At 39.9% G+C, this 17,250-nt stretch overlaps 2 protein-coding genes across 4 annotated transcripts in view; one reads left to right on the forward strand and one right to left on the reverse strand.

Moving 5' to 3' along the window:
• ITGB8 (integrin subunit beta 8) overlaps nucleotides 1–13,150 on the reverse strand; it is a 98,287-nt gene extending 85,137 nt beyond the window's left edge. Inside the window, exon 1 of one of the 3 annotated variants that reach the window (XM_079932440.1) lies at nucleotides 9,716–9,852. Coding sequence is in view for 2 of the 3 variants with exons in the window: in XM_079932438.1 (XP_079788564.1) it covers nucleotides 9,716–9,842 (127 nt within the window). In the remaining variant the exon portion in view is untranslated. Of the gene's footprint in view, nucleotides 1–9,715 lie in introns of all 3 variants that reach the window. The other 2 variants (XM_079932438.1, XM_079932439.1) reach the window with 2 other exon arrangements.
• The window catches only part of MACC1 (MET transcriptional regulator MACC1), a 439,721-nt gene that overhangs the window by 244,832 nt on the left and 177,639 nt on the right, over nucleotides 1–17,250 (forward strand).

Below are 17,250 nucleotides of genomic sequence, written 5' to 3' on the forward strand. Positions count from 1 at the left end.
AGCATGAAAGATCACTTTTTAAGACTTTATATGCTTTTTTAAAATATGAACTTCTAGTACTTTGAATAACAGCATTGAAAATAAAAGCGTCCTTTAGAATCATCTTAAGAGTATATATCCAATAAGACCACTATAATTTAACACTGCAATTTTAATTTAATGATCTTATTCGTATTTCCTAAACTAATTTCCTAAAGTTAGAGAAGATAATTTTAATATATCTATTTAATATTAGTAGTTTCCTAGCAAGAATCGATCCTAGTACTTTTGTTGAAATGTAGGACTGTTTTAATTAAATTATAAAATCCCAATGGAAATCATTTTGACTTTTATTACATTTTTCTTTCATATGTAAATTAGAGTAATTTACTTGCTGTAAAAACAGAAAGGAGGTCACATTAAGACTGATATTTATTATACTCCAATAAAGATATTAAAAAAAAAAGAATTGTAGGAAAAGAAAAAAAAAAAGACTGATATTTAAATTGGAAAATAGTCCTTTTAGTCCATAAAGGCAGTCTGGCAGTATTTTTTCCACACATTCATTTACTTATAGATATTAAATATATGCCAGCTGAATAATTCAACCGAATTTGGCTAATTCATGTCAGTAAAATGTTCTTTTCTGTGACATGTTTTAAACCAATAAGGGGAAATAAAAAGTAAAACTAAATTAAAAAATGTATACACTAGACTCTCTGTATGACACTGTTTTTCAGGAAAATAGAATTTAGTGTAATCTGTATACATCTCAGAGCTTTACCAAATAGCACCTCGACATAAAGTAGTTCTCTTTATTCAGTGATCTATGGTGCATTCATTGTCTGTCACCCTCCCCCCAGTAATATTTAATGTACTAGACAAATCTGTCCCTAACTTTTTTTAGGACAGGAGCAAGAATACAAATCGTTGCAGGCATAACAGGATTAAATATTTAACAGTTAAAACCCAGGCTAAGAAACTATTACGTAAAATATGTTCTGTTTTCCTACATTGATAAACACGCATTGATAGTGCCCTAGAAGGCTAGGTGTGAATTTAGAATTTCAGATTCTTAAGATTTCTGGTTGGGAACTTTGCAGTGTATGTTGTTCCTCCAGCCCTCAAGCTGCCCCTCTTCTCTCTCACTTCTAGGTTTATTCTGCAAAGCAAATAGCCTATCACTTACCTGCATGGATACTCCAGCCTTTATGCCCAAGCTCTATTTATTTCCCCTCTCCTTGGGCTTGGCATATGGGTGGCACAGTCTAAAGAAAGTAGGTTGGGGCTGCTTGGGCAGAGAATTCTAAAGATGATCTAGAAGGGAATTGAAGACTCTGGACAGGCATGCCCCATGGATTCCTTGCCTGTGGAGAGGGCCAGAGCAAGGCCCTCCAAGGCCCGGGATAGAGACTCTGGAAGATACCCCTGGAAGATAGTCTGTTGTGAGGTTGAGCATACAGAGTCAAACCCACGCAGGTCTGAATTCTGGTTCTATTACTTATTAGCTAAGAGATCTTGAAGAAGTTATTCAATGACTCTTTAACTAGTTTGATTACCTATAAAATGTGAATTATCAGAGTACATACCTCAGAGGGTTGTGGGCATTAAAGGATATATTTTCCTATCATATATACAGGAGTGTGTCTGGCATAGAGAAAATACCTTACAAATGTTAACTATTGTTATTCTTTTAACTCCAGAACAGTGTCTGACACAAAGCTATAGATGCTTTAAGAAAATCTGAGTGTATAATGACTAAATTGATTAGAATATCTTGTTTTTTCATTACTTTTTCTAGTATTTGGTTAAAATGACTACAAATTTCAGTTTGTATAATCTAAGTAGAAATCAATTTTAAAATACACACTGAGGGTAAAGGATCAGGATTACTTTTCATATTAATTAAAAACAATGAAAATAATTATCACAGAAATTTGAAAGCAAAACAAATTTGTAAAAAGTAGATTAAAAAACTAAGTCTCTATTGTGATCTTTGCTAAAGATTTGCCTATCAAGTCAAGAGACTGCTTTTTGGAGTGGACTGGGAATGCAGAAACAAACATCCTTTCATGGTGTTAAACCTTTTATAGTAGAACTCACATTCAAAAGAAAACTGTATTTCTTAAAGTTCAAATTCTAGTGAGGATTAGAGCTGAATAGGGCTTATTTGCTTAGCTGCCCAATTTAAAACTGATCACTATTATCCTCACCTCATTCACTGAGTCATTTACTTCAAATAATTTATTAGGGCCTATTGCATGCCAGGTATTGAAAATGCGGAATCAACAGGCACAGTTTCTCCTCTCAAGGAGGTCACAGGTTGATGTGGAGACAGGACTTGAACGAGGAGCCAGAATGTTAGGCATGGGATGTTCTGGAAGGGCTTTGCATACCATGCAGAGGAGCCTGAAGACAATGGAAGCCATGAAGATTCTGAGTAGGGAGGTAAAGTGTGGACAAAGGTTTGAAATAATGGAGACTGGTTAGGACACTCATAGATTTTGCCAAAAGATTTGCCTCATGGAATGAAGACTATTTCAGGCTTTCTCTACTCTATTGGCATTGTATTAAAAGGAGCAGATAGATTCGAGAAACCATTATGGACAGAGTTGATGCTAAAAAACAAAAATCTCCATTTTCCTTTAGGCTTTCCTTTAGGCTTTAAAAGAAGCATGGCCCTTGGACACTCAAAGAGATCTGGAAGTTTGCCATGAAGGAGGTGGGAACTCCAGATGTGTGCATTGACACGAAGTTTAACAAAGCTGTCTGAGCCAAAGGAATAAGGAATGTCCTATACCATATCCATATGTGGGAAACAAGGGTGAAGATTCACTAAACAAGCTCTATATGTGGATAACCTATAAATCTTTCACCACTTTCAGAAATCTATAGACAGTCCATATAGATGTGAACTAACCGCTGCTGTCAAATAGTTATAAAACTGAAATCATTCACACACACACACATACAACAGAGCAAAAACTTCTGCCTGAAGAAAGTACAGCAGTAGACGCCTTGAGCCTGGCATATACTGGAAATGCCATGCTCTAAATGACCAATATTGGTAGACTACTGGCTATGGCTAATCACTGTAAATATTTAACAGCCAAAAAAACACTTACTTTGTAAAAATGCATGGAGAAAAAATAATATGAATATATTAAACAACATAGAGTATCAAGCTATATAATAGAGTGGCTCCAAATGGCTAGGAATGCTTTGAGCCCTATGTTGATCAATGGTGTGATGCCTTGTACCATGATTTTGTCCCTTTGAACACTGACTGAACTGGTTACCAGCTACTTAGTAGCTCAATGTCTTTCTCTTTTCCTTTCTTATAACCACAAGTCAAACACATCTGTAACACATCGGAAATCCTGTGGGAGGCAGAGTTTCACTCCAGTTTACGCCCGTAAGGCCACATGTCTTCTCGCCCTTTCTTACTCCCATATGAAAACAACCATAGTGAGGTGTATATGAGGTTGAGAGTATTTGCCTCCACAGGAGGTATGTTTTCACCATGCCCTGATTCACAAATCTTTATCCTCCTCGCTGCAGTTACTCCGTGAGGGTAACAGCATTACATGCCATAGCCCAGCAATCTCCAGGGAAGGAGGTCCAAACTCTGTTCCTAGGCTTCCGTGCTCTCACATGCATGTTACCTATGGCCATTGTTTCCTTGCCTCCTGGACAACCCTGAAACACCCAGATTTCCACCACAATTCACCTTTGCACACCAACAATTAAGAAAGGGGATGAATGAAGGGCCTTTTTCCAAATATGCCATGGGCCTCCTCATGAAGGTCCTCTATCTGACAGTCACACTGAATGTATAACTTCAACATCTAGAAACTTTTTAAATCAAGTATGAGGCAGCATAACCGAATTCAGATCCCATCTTTTCTACTTACTAGCTAGGTGATTTTCAGTGAGTTACTTATCTCCTCTGTGCTTCAGTTTTCTCATTTCTATAACAGGAATAACAATTCTACCTCTCTCATAGTGTTAGTATGAAGGTTAAATTAATGTGGTAAATCATTTATATCAGTGCATGGCACAGAGAGAGAGCTACCCAGTTGTTTGTGAAATTACATGAGCATTGCACTTTCTTTCCACTACATATAGAAGCCATACTTATATGACATCTTTAGGATACAACTGGAAAAGTTACATTTTTAGAGATTAGCAGTTAGGTCACCTACTTAAGAAGCTCAGTATTTAATTGTTCAATTTAATAAAATGCAATATGCATAAGCATAAAATATTTTTTCTATGGCTTCTTTTATAATCAATAAATAGCTTACAGAATACATTTCATATATAACTGGAGAAGATACATAGGGCCTCACAGTCCTCATGCTGGCAAAACTCCTCTAAATGTGTAGACTTGGGCTGCAACAGGGACTAGAGTTCTGAGGACCAAGAAGGACTGAGCATAAACAATACAGGATTGGTTATGAATGTTGTCAGGTCGTTCAATGAACATATAAAAAGACTATTTCCTTATGTCACTTTGTTAAGGTAAGATTCAATAATATCAAAAATAACATAATTTTTATATAAGTTACTCATTGAGACCTATCACTGAGACCTATCAAACCAGTGAAAAGACATCATTTAAATGACTGAGAATGCTATACAACAGGCACTTTCAAAGAGGATGCTTTGAGCATCTTTCCTTAATAAGTACAAACAAGAGAAAGACTATATCACAAGGCAAACAGTTTATTACTTTTTAAGAAAACTGGATGGTCTCTGCATATCAGGCCCCATTTATTAAAGTTTAAAGAACTTTAGATAAAAACTGTACCCTCTGAGATCCATCTAGTGATCAATAGAATGGCCCTGGGGGAGAGGAGTGGTGAACAAAGTGAAAATTTAACATAAACTATACCTGGATAAATCTAATTTAGCAGGTGGGGCAGAAAAGGCTGTTAAAAAACACAGACCAGATTATCTCAAATACTTTATTTGCTTCAAGGAAGGTTCATTCAAAATGGAGTACAGGAAAATTGAAAAGGCAATATACTGTTGCTATATCATGTTATTTCTTATGTCTCATAAAAATATCAAATTGGACTGAAAACTGATTATCTTGTTAACTGTCTACATTAAATCCTATTCAATAGTGTCCCTTTCTCTTCTAAACTATATCCTCTGACTTTCCTTGTTTTATTAAAGTTACTAATTTTGTTTTCAGTCCAATCAAGGCTTAATTAGCTTAATAGGTATATATATTCATGAATAAATAATATATCTTTAAGACTTAAACATACATTTAAAAAAATATCAGCTGGTTAATATTATTCTAAGATCTTTTTCTACCTGGTCAGTCCTCTTATTCTTCAGAGTGCTATATATGGCTCTACCACTTGAAGATATCCTATACTTAAAAAAAAAGTTATGGTATTAATTCAACTCAACTTTTATCAAATCTGAGTGGACGAAAGAAAATCACAGCAAAACCAGCTTTTTAGGCAATTGAGGTGGTGAACTGACCATGGAATGTGGGAGAAACAGAGAAATCAAGGGTGCTGCCAAAGTGTTATCCCAAACTACTGGAAGACTGACATCGCTTACTGAGATGAATAAGTGTGTGAAAGGAGCAAACCTGAGGGAGAAAATTGGAAGTTTGGTTTTGACTATGTTAGGGTTAACTTTGCCTTTAGACATACAGTGGAGATGTTGAATAGGCAGTTTGCTAGACCCTCTGGAGATGAGATGAGAGGGCAGGACTGGAGTTGTCAGCATAGAAATGGTATTTAATACCCAAGACCTGATCAGTCCACCTGAGACCAGTATATATCTAGAAGAGAACATCTGAGGGCTGAATCCTGGGCCACTCCTATATTTGGAGGTTGGGACATGAGAAAGAACCAACATCAGGGATGGAGAAGGAGCTTAAACCAAGAGAATGTGGGTCCAGGAAGCCAAGGAAAGAAGTGTTTCAAAGGTGGGAGTGATCAGCAGTGTCAACTCGCCGACAGATGGTAGGTCAAGAAGGATGAAGACAATGAACTGACCATCGGATTGACAATAGGAAGGTCACTGATCTTAACAGAGTGGTGTAACTTCAGGGATGGTAAAGAAATCCTGAGCAATGGATTAAAAGAGAAGGTGAGGAGAATTGGAGATAGCAAGTATGGACAACTCTTTCAAGAATTTTTGCTACAAAGGAGACAGAAATAGAAGATGAGAGCTATTACAGCATGTATGGATATGCATATGCTGCAAATGATCTAGCAGAGAGGAGAAAACTGATGGTGCAAGAGACAGGGGGAACATTCCTTAAAACTGAAACTCAAACAAGGTATACTTGCTGTGATTCCACTGGAATAAAGTAATTACATTTGTCTGTATTTTTTCTTTTTCATATGCATGCATACTTTTTAAAGAATATTTTTAATGGAGCTATATAATAGAACCACTGAGAAGCAAATACTTGAAACTGTCTTTGCCTTTGCTTGCCTCCCTCACTTCCGCATTCCTCCCTTTAAAGATAGTGGACGTTCTTGTGGCCCTAAATTTTAGCTAAAAAAATTCGTGTTATGGGAATTAATGAAGCGTGCTTCTCCTCCAGTAGTATTTTGATTTACTGATATATTTTAGGACAAAATGATATGAGACATTTGCTTCAAAATAGTCTTCTTGGGGGAAGGAAATGAAATGCGTGGGGGAAGACATGAAAGAAGTTGGGCTTCAGTTGATAGTTGATGAAGCTGGGTGATGGGTCTGTGGTGATTCCTTACACCATTCTTTCTTCTTCTCTGTGTGTTTGAAAATGTCCGTAATATAAAGTTAAAAATTAGAAGAAACATAGTGTCAATACCATGCTTAATCCAAAGAAATCCATTAAATGGTGAAAATTTTGATAATTTGGTAACAGGTGAAAGAACTGTTTAGGGGCGCAGGAATTTTTATGTCATTTTTCAAATCATATCACCTACTTTGCTGGTATGATTTGAAAATATACAGCACAAACATAGCCTTTTCATATACAGTACAAGCTTTTTTATCGGAAAGTATCTCAGTTGCTTTAAGATAGAATTAATTTGGATGCTTATTGTGCAAATAATTTGGAAAACTGTATTTTTAAAAATGAAGCGTTGGTTCTCTTAAATATCCTCTCACTTTAGGTAAGCATAAAGAATTCTGAAACTTATTCTATAAAACATGTTCTGAGGTAATATACTACACTTATAAAACAATGCTAATCCAGTTGATCGTTATGTAAAAGAATAAATAGTTGATTATGCACAGAAGGTGAAATTTCAGCGCAATAGTTACCACTTTCCAAAAAGAAATGGTAGTTTCTGAAATTTGTCACTCTTATGTTGCTATATAAAAATTTAGGTTAAAAAGATTTTTAGCCTTTCAAAACTAGCAAATGTAGAAACAGCAGTGTTAGTACATTAGCTCTTCAAATATTAACCATTACGTATTCTCTAGTGTTTTCCAGTTACTCATTAACCATTTTATAGTGTTACTGTTTCTCTGATTGTCGGTAATTTCCACCAAGGAAAGTTGAAAAACAAACTCCAATAATTTTTTTTCTAGATCAGAATAATGTTCAGATTTTATTAATAACATCCCCCTTTCTCACTATATATTCATTATTAAAAGTCCACTATGTATTTGGGACCTGTAAATTCTACTTCAAAAATTAAACCCAAAGTTGTGCTGTTTATGGTTTCTTTTGTATGGCTTTATTGCCCTCAACATTTCCTTGGTGTAAACTACTGAGCAAGGGAACAAGATTTCCTTTGTAAGTGATACCTAAATTCCTATTCTGCTTTAAGCATCTAATTTGTACTGTGAAGACATATAATTTGAGACTTGTAGCTATATCACAAAAGTACAACAGTTTACGCTGATCTCTAATTTTCTGAGTTGTACTGGCTATAATTTAAATTTTTTGCATGTTTTTAACTGCAGTGCAAACCAGTATACATCAGAAATCTTTGTATATTGACAGAGACTAGGAAAAGGATGCCTTGTTCTGATTTCAGATAAGCATTCCCTTTTCACAACTGCAGGTGCAAGAGAGCTCATTCATAATATTTGCTTCAAATCAGCTACAGTCACTGGATGGAAATACAATGCTATTACACGAGAACTTGACTAATCTTTACAAACACAATGAATATTTTTTAAAAACTCACAATTACTAGCAAAATCTGGGGGCAAGTAGCACTTTTTCTTTTGCCTAAGTATTGGGAACAAAATATACTCTGTTGACACGAGTTTTGGTCATCTTACTAGTGTATGTGCGTGTGTATGTATTTACTAAATCCAGAAAAATACTTTGTCACTTATTGACACAGGATGGAGTTATGCTCAGTGGTGTCACTTAACCGATAATTGATAATGTTACTTTTTCCTTTGCCTTAAGTTTCACTTATTTTGAAATCAACTTATAAGCCAAAAAAGAGCCACAAGATAAAAATTAACTCTAACTGCTCTCATTTCACACAGTTGGATAAATCTTCTTTGGAAACAAATATTAGACAGCTGTGTATGCAACCAATAAGTGAAGCTAGCATGTTTCCATTATAAACCCTTATTTATAAGGTTATGACTTGATGGTTTTAATTAGCTTCAGGCAGAAATTTGGCTCATCAATTCAAAGCATAGGAGAACATTTTAGTATACAGAACAATTACAACTCTCCTTCAACAGGAGAGGCCAGAGAAAGGCTCTAATAGAATTTAAGTCTCAATGACCAAACACAGATAAAGTAAACATGTTCCAAAAAGTATGGCAATAATCATTGCATTGGCAAAAATAAATATTTGGCCTACATTTAATACCAATAAGAACTCATCCTAAATTCATGATTATTATTATCACTTACTTTATGTCTTACTGTTTGCTAACAATCCAGTACTGCCACCTTAAATTTGCATCTAATTCACAAGTGCCAAAGCACTTTTTCATACACTATTTGACTTGAGCTTCTCTTTGTGATTTGTAAAATGAGGGGACAATATCCTATATAAAGAAGTATCCTCTCCAAATCAGGTAGTTCTGACAAAAGTGGCTTGCCTGGACTGAAAGGTGTCAATCCTGCTCTCGGGTTCTGTCTCAGGGTCTCGGTCTCAAGGATTGATCTCACTGAGGGATGAGTTAGCTAGGAATTGTTTCTTGAGCTGAAAAAACAGTGACTTAAAGCAAGAATATTCTTCATATATGTTTAAGTCATTCAAGCTGAGCACTATGGTAGAGGAAACTTGTGTGCAGCTATCCTTTTCTTTCATGGACTCAAAAACAGAACGCTCACTCTCATTATACCAATTTATCCTCAGGCTTGAATCAAATGCAAGCTAGGGGTTAGTGGGACCACATACTAGAAAGATGGGGAGCATCTTCAAGGATGCCTTCAAGGAGGATGCTTTCAAGGAGGATGCTTTCAAGGACGGGGCAGAACCCCTAAACGGGCTTCTGTAAATACGGCCCACCACCCTCCCAAACTTCCATGCTATTACTGCCTCCCTCAGCAATACACAGGGTCTCCTCAGGTAATCAGTTATTGCTGTCCCTTTAGGGAGGAAACGCTTGACACCTGGCCTCCCTCGAGCCACCTGCAACGGAGAACGGCGCCACACACCCACCCTTCTGAAGTTCTCTGCAGATGGAGGCTGTCACCGGGCCGCTTACCTGGCCGGGATGCTCTTCGTGACAGCCCAAGACCTTTGAGGAAGGGAAGAAAACAAAAGAAAACAAAACAACTTACCACTTTGGCCCAGTCCAAGAACAACTGAAAACACCCAGGCCGCCCGGAGGAATGGGGCAGGACCTGGCCTGCAGTTTTGCAGGCAGACTAATGTGGCAGTAAAAAAAGCCAGGGCCGAGCGGCACATAATGCAAAGCAGCCCGCACTGCACCGCGCCCGCCGCCTGGCTGCTAACCGGATGCGCGCTCGCGCTCCCGGGCGCGAAGTGCCAAGTGTTGCTAGGACGTTTCCAGCAGGCCCGGCAGGCGGACCCCGCGGCTCGGAGCAAACGATGCAGGTACGGCGGCCTGAGCACAGCTCGGCATTTCAGGGCCCCCGCGGCCCTCCCAGCTCCGCACGGCTGGTCCCGCGATCTCCGCGAGAAGCACCTCCTCTGACGGCCAAAGGCCCGGGGCGGCGACGCGAGCTCTGGGACAAAGAAAAGAGCTTTTGTCTCTCTCCAGCCGATGGGGCTTCTGCTGCATAAATCAGCTTAGCGAAGAGCCAAACACAATCAAACCCAAACAAAGCCCGAAGCTGGGGGGAAAAACCAGCCTAATGTACATTCAGTGGGTGATGCTGCCTCTGTGGGAGGGGACGCTGGCGAGGCCGAAGGGGAAAAAAGTCGATGGCGCATCAATGAGGTCGAGCTTCTTCCACAGGTGGGCAGGGAAGCCAACTTCACTTAATTGCAACTTTGCAGCCTCGTCAGCTGAGCAGCGGGCAAAGTCGAAGAGGCAGCGTCCTGGTTGGCGAGGGAGGAAGCTTGATGTGCCAGCAGCTGGGGGAGGCGGCCCCGGAGCGCCCTAGAAGCCCCCGCCGGCGCCCGCGGACACCGAGTGAGGCATCGCAGCTCCCTGCTTGACCGGGAGTGGAGCGCACGGCCGCGAGCGCAGGAGGAGAGGTCCCCCAGGGGTGCAGGAGCCTGGCTTCACGGGGGCGGGTGCTTCGTGCCCTTGTCCTTTTGGCTCCAGTGTGCTGCTCAGGCGTCCCGCCGTCCGGAGCCGGGACAGCTGTCGCGCTCTGGGATGCACCCCGGAGAGGATGAGAAGGAGGCGAGGCTGCCGAGGGGCGGGGGAGGAATGGTCCTGCCCCGGCCCCGCTGGGGTGGGGAGGGAGGGTTGGGGCTCCCAAAGTGCGGCTAGCTAGGCGCGTTCGGGCTGCGAGTTGCTAGGAAACCGCCCCACGCTACAGAGTTCCTTGCCGCGGAGGCTCGGGCTGCAGCAACAGCTCGGAGCAGCGTGGGCGGGACATTGGTGAGGCATGAAGTCACCGCGGCCCACACTCGCTCTTTGTTTTGCTCACTCCAGCTCTTTTTCCTCCCCTTGGCTCTGAGAGTTGCCATTCCCATCGTTCACAAGAACTCCTGATGCGTAGCCGCGCAGCAGGAATCTCACACCGTGTTCTCTTTCCCCCTCCTCTCCGAATCCCTACATCCCAACGCTCGCCTAGGTGGCGCGGAGACTAGCTCAGCAAGACTGGCAGCTGTGCGCAAACCCCAGCCTCTGACCCCGAAGCTGCGCGTTCCTTTGTTGGGAGATACTCACTGCTCGGCAGCTGCCACAGACTACGTGGAGTCCAGGCACCTTTCCCCGCCCCCCAACACCCTCTGTTTCGCTGGTGAGCACTGCCCACTTTGCTGGCAGAGTTCGGAGCTCACCCTTTGCCCCACCCCGAGACCGTCGTCTCCCCAACCCTTGGAGAGTTGGGCCGGTCCGCAGGGGCTGTACCCGGAGTTGCAGCTGAAATTTCTCACGGCTCCTTCTCCACTCCGAGCCTCAGCCCTTGAGGTGGACAGCCCTGCTCTGCCCAGGGTCTGGTGGTGGCTCTGGGCTTTTGCCAGTCACGGTGGATCTTTTGACCTTAAGCGTCACCTTCCAAATAAACGGAACAAAGAAGTTACAAAGGGCGGCGGAGCAGAAGAGTGAGACTAAAGAGAGGAGGTGGGAGGGCCGTTCTGCCTGTTGGCAGCTCAGAAATATCGGTTCAAGCCTGGAGCGGGTGTTAAGCCCGGCAACTGTCGGGGAAGCCGCGCGCCTTCTTGGGTCCCATTCCTACGACGTTACGTCGAGGGAGGGAACCCAGTCCCCCGGATTGAAAACAAGGCGCTGTTTCCAATCTGAGACACAGGCTGGTTCTCTTTTTCCTCTAGGGGCAGGAGAGGTTCCCCGTGGTAAAGTCTGACCTCTCATTTTTCCACTAGCAGCCTGCCCGATATCTTTCATAGAGCACCGCCTCTTACAGGCATCAGAGCATTCCAGCCAGGTCAAGGTGAAATATGCGGGAGTTTCCCTCCTTCTTATTTGTTTAATAGTTTCCATCTCCATATTTGGAGTAAAAAAACAAGTAGGAGGCTTTCTCGCTCTTTATTTTTCTTTCTTTCTGTTTTCTAATTGTTAACTGAGTGAATGGAAAGTACCTGGTTAATAAACCACGACATTAAAAACTCCCCCTTTTCAGGTGTGGACTGCACATTGGGGCCCACAGGCTTAGCTAAGCAAACCAGGAACGCAGGTGGAAAATTACAAGTGCCCTGGATCTACAAAGCAGGTCCTTTTGAGAGACCAAATGAATGACCCAAACCTGAAAAAACTGATGCTTGTAAACGTAATTCCACTCTTGGCAATGTACTCTATATAGAATTAAATCCAGCCCAGCTTCATTTTTTATTTTCTTTCCTTAGTTCCAAGTTTGAACAGCTATAGTTTTGCTTTCGGTGGTCTTAAAGGAAGGATCCTGAAAAATGGCTGGAGTGGGGATGAGGATTTGAAATTTGAACACAAAAGGAACATATTCAGGCTTTGATTAGTGACTCTTCAGTGAGGCAGCATGTGTATTCTCCAGAGATTAGTTCACAACCCTAAGGAATGCAGCCACCCTTGAGACAGTGCAGTGCTACAATAAAGAAAAAAGGTCAATCCGTAATCCCTATAAGGATGCATGTGTAAGTACACTCTGCATTGTTGAGTGACTATCACATCAGAGTTTTATGACATTTTTAATTCTTAGTATTGGAAATGTAAATGGAAGTTACAATATTAAATAAAATAAATTTATGCAAATAATGAAAGTAACTGTGAAATATGATAAGGTATGTACAAATTTCTTAAACTCTATATTGTTAGATGTTGATATATTCTATATACTAAGCCAAAACAACTGTGTAGCAAGAGGAATAAAACAAAGCTTGTAAATCGGTAAGCTTGTAAATTTTGAAGCCCTTTGGAAAGAAAGAATTCTGTGTTGTGTTATATGAAGCCCATGCAAATATATGTCAGTATACCAGTTTTATGGAGATGTTGAAGAATAAGCACACCTCCATATATTGTCACTCCCCCGTTGCAAAGAGGTTATAATTCCGATTATCAAAATAAAATAAGAGAATATTGCAGCTGTGAGACTATGATTGCAAATTATTTACTAACAAATTATCTATACATTTGGGGCTGTATTACAAAGACAAAAGGGAATTCTCCCGAATCTTCCAAATCATCTGTAAGGGTTTCTTACAGTAAATATAACTAGTGGCCCAGGAGCAAAAAGTTTGCTTGTTTCCAACAACAACAAAAAAAATTTCACCACAACTCGTCCTTTTTCCTGTAAGAAAATGTACAGGATATTGTGAAGAAATGTAGTATTATTCTCTTCATATATTACCTGAAGAATTCTAACAGAGAAAAAATGTTCCAGAAGATGGTGACTTGAGTAATTTTTGTTTCTTTGGTGTTCTGCTGTCTTGCTTTGAAATTTCTGACAGGTGATTTTTCATCATTTGTGTTAATGAGAGCAAGTGAAATTCACAGATAGTCTAAAAATAACATTTTAGCTATTCATTTCAGGCTTCCTATCATCAGAATCTTTTAGTTGCTAATAAGTCATAAAATTGGATGAATTAAGTTTCTGACCTACTACTCCTTTAACCTTGATTTCTCACTAATAGTTTATGGTGAGAAATGAATAAGCTATAGACAGTTAACAGGAGTGAGAGAGACATCTGAGAGACTGACTGCTCCTTTTAGTGTGTGTTCAACCTTTAAGTAGATTTTGTCCAAATTATTGACCCCATAGTTACAGCTAAAACCATATTCACATTTTAATATTGTATCTTTCTGAAGTTGGATCAGAGATTTTCAAAGTTTTATACAGAGGTTTTAAGCTGATGTTCACAAGTTGTCTACGAACTTGCTTCATCTACAGCTTTTAGGAGATGAATGATCTGAATGATCAAGCCAGTGGGATATAGTATTATGACTATGACTTCTAGATTCTTCCAATGATAAAGAATGTAAGCCATCAGGAGGTAATTTACAGAAAGTAGTGTTCCTCATACTGTGAACTGAGGACTGCCTACAACATAGTCACCTGTAGAGTGATTCCTTACTCTATTCCAGGAGATTCTGAATTCATAGATTTGGTGTGATGTCCAGCAATATGCATTATTACAAACTTCTCAAATACTTCTTTATTTACTGTGGTTTAAGAACCCCTGTCATAATGGATTAATGCAGAGACTCCTCAAAGGCCTCATGTGTGCTTAGTGATAAACTCCAGTGTCAGGTGCAAAGTCAAAGAAAAATGAACTGCTGGAGCCAATGCCTCTTTCCAAGGTATTCTATGGATGAATAACTGTGTGAGATGTTAATATTTTCAGAAATAAGACTTCCATGATTAAGTTTAGGAAATGCTGGGTTAAAGTTAAGTTAAATCCTTTGCTGGACAATTTTTTAGGAACTTAAATAGGCTAACATGCAACTGGATTCTCCAAAGGAAGAATCCTTTATTCAGAGAACATCTCACAGACTAATTTTACATAAAGCACACTGCTGAACTAATACTACTGTAGAAATGTGGAAACTAAAAACCAGGTTGATGAAGAGGCTGACCTCACTTCTTCAAGAGAATTACTGAGCAAGCATGAATCAGAGCTCTGATTCTTCACCACCACCTCATATCAGTGATGACTTTTGGTTTCAAGTAAGAGTCAGACTGTAACTGTCATAAGTAAGAAAAGGAAACTATTGGAAGTAAATTGGGAGCTCACAGAATTAGCAGGAGGCTGAGAGACCAAGATTAAATAAGGCCAGAAACCAAGGAAGGCGTAAGCAGTAGCAGTAAGTCTCCAAAAAATAAGAATGCTCTCTAATCATCCTTTCATCTTTGGACCACTTGCTTAAGATTCAGAATCCTGGTTGAGAATATCTAATTTTCAGAACTTTCATCACATGCCAGTCCCCTGGCTTTCTGGGAGTGGAGAGAAGGAAGGAGGAGCTCTTTTTGCCTTTGGCTTCCTTAGTGGAAAATAAAATACTATTTTCCAACAAGATGACACAAAATTATCTTAGGTTGATGAAGGAAGCCCTGTAAAGTGACAGATGCTCATTACTCACATATCCTGAATTCCATGGACTACTGCTTTGCATTACAGTTGAATTTTAGGTAATGATGTAGCTTTAATTTAGCTACCCTACCCACTAACCAATGCTTTGGTTGACAATATTAGTTATTTTCATGGGTGCTTTTGAATGAAACATTTTATCTGTGCATAGTCAAATTCTAGCTTTCTGTTATCCTTCTATATATAGCACATAGCAAATTAATGCTTATTTAGCCTTTAACTGATTATCAGTATGATTATAGAGATGTGATGATGTTTAGATTAATTAGCTTAGTGAAATTTTTCATTGACAAAGTTTGTAGTAGACACTACTGTTGACATTCATGTGTCCCTCTGGGCATACCACTTCATTCCACCCAGGCAGAAGTGCTGGGAAATGAACACTTCTGGACACTGTCTCAACCAAGGACTGACCTGATGGGAAGTGAGGTATGAATACCCCAGCTCCCTTGCTCCTTGAAAGGAATCATTTTGGGCCTTGTGTTCCATACTAGTGCTTCTCAAACTATTTTTGGACCAGTTTTTCATTTTCAATCCATCATGGATTGGAAAAAAATAAAACGAATTGTTAGAAAAATGGATGTTGGGGCTTCCCTGGTGGCACAGTGGTTAAGAATCCACCTACCAATGCAGGGGACATGGGTTCAAGCCATGGTCCGGGAAGATCCCACATGCCGTGGAGCAACTAAGCCCGCATGCCACAACTACTGAGCTTGTGTCCCACAACTACTGAAGCCCACATGCCTAGAGCCCATGCTCTGCAACAAGAGAAGCCACCACAATGAGAAGCCTGTGCACAACAGTGAAGAGTAGCCCCCGCTCACCGCAACTAGAGAAAGCCCACGCGTAGCAACAAAGACCCAATGTGGACAAAAATGAATGATAAAATAAATTTGAAAAAAAAGAAAAATGGAAGTTACAAAAATGTCAAGTTGTTATCAAAGTTTCTAAGTACTTACTTTTACTTTTTATATATTCTTTTTCCTGGGTGCGTCTTAAACAGTTCAAGGACTGGTTCTGTCACACGCTATATTTTGAGTAATACTGAGCACTGTTTCCCTAGGTTCCCTGTAGGAGTAAGCTGTAGTTGCCCACAGGGATAACTGTATTCAAACATCCTTCATTCACTGCCTTTCCCTCCTTCCTTTCTCCACTGTTCCCTGATACTTTCTTGTCTCAGGGTCCTCTTCTGGAGGAACCTAAACTAAAATGAGTAATAATGAGCCTGGAAACTACTCTATGGTGTTCTCTGTGTGTGAATTTGAATTTTATTCTTGTCTAGCTATAAGGCAACCTGCAGAATAAAAAGCACCAAGGGCTTTGGAATCTGTACAAACTAATTTTTAATCTGCTACTTAGTAGTGTAGAATCATGGGCAAGTTATTTAACTTCACTGAGATTGAGTTTATTCATTTATACAGTGATAAAATTAAAATAGCTACCAAAATTGCAAATTAAAACAAGATACTACTACACTTCTATTAGAATGGCCAAAATCCCAAACACTGACACTACCAAATGCTGGTGAGGATGTGGAGTAACAGGGACCCTCACTCAGTATTGGGGGGAATGCAAAATGTTGCAGCCATTTTAGAAGAGTGGTGATTTCTTACAAAACTGAACACACTGTTACCATATAATCCATCACTTGCACTCTTTGGTATTTACCAAAAGGAGTTGAAAACTTATCTCCACACAAAAATCTGCACTTGGGACGTTTACGGCAGCTTTATTTATAATTGCTAAAAGTTGGAAGCAACCGGGATGTCCTTCAGGAGGTGAATGGATAAATACAAGGGGGTACATCCAGACAATGGAATATTATTCAGCACTAAAAAGAACTGAGCTATCAAGCCATGAAAAGACATGGGGAAAAGTTAAACGTATGTTGCTAAGTAAAAGAAGGCAATGCGAAAAGGCTACATACTCTATGATTCCAACTATATGATATTCTAGAAAAGGCGAAAGTACGGAGACAGGAAAAAGATGGTTGCCAGGTTAAGAGGGGAGGGAAGGGTAAATCGATGGAGCACAGGAGAATTATACTCTGTATAATACTGCAGTGGTGGATATATGTCATTGTACAATTGTTAAAACCCATAGAATGTACAACATCCAGAGTGAACTCTAATGTAAACTATGGACTTTGGGTGATAATGGT

Source organism: Stenella coeruleoalba, assembly GCF_951394435.1.
Source record: "Stenella coeruleoalba genome assembly, chromosome: 9".
Taxonomy (NCBI): domain Eukaryota; kingdom Metazoa; phylum Chordata; class Mammalia; order Artiodactyla; family Delphinidae; genus Stenella; species Stenella coeruleoalba.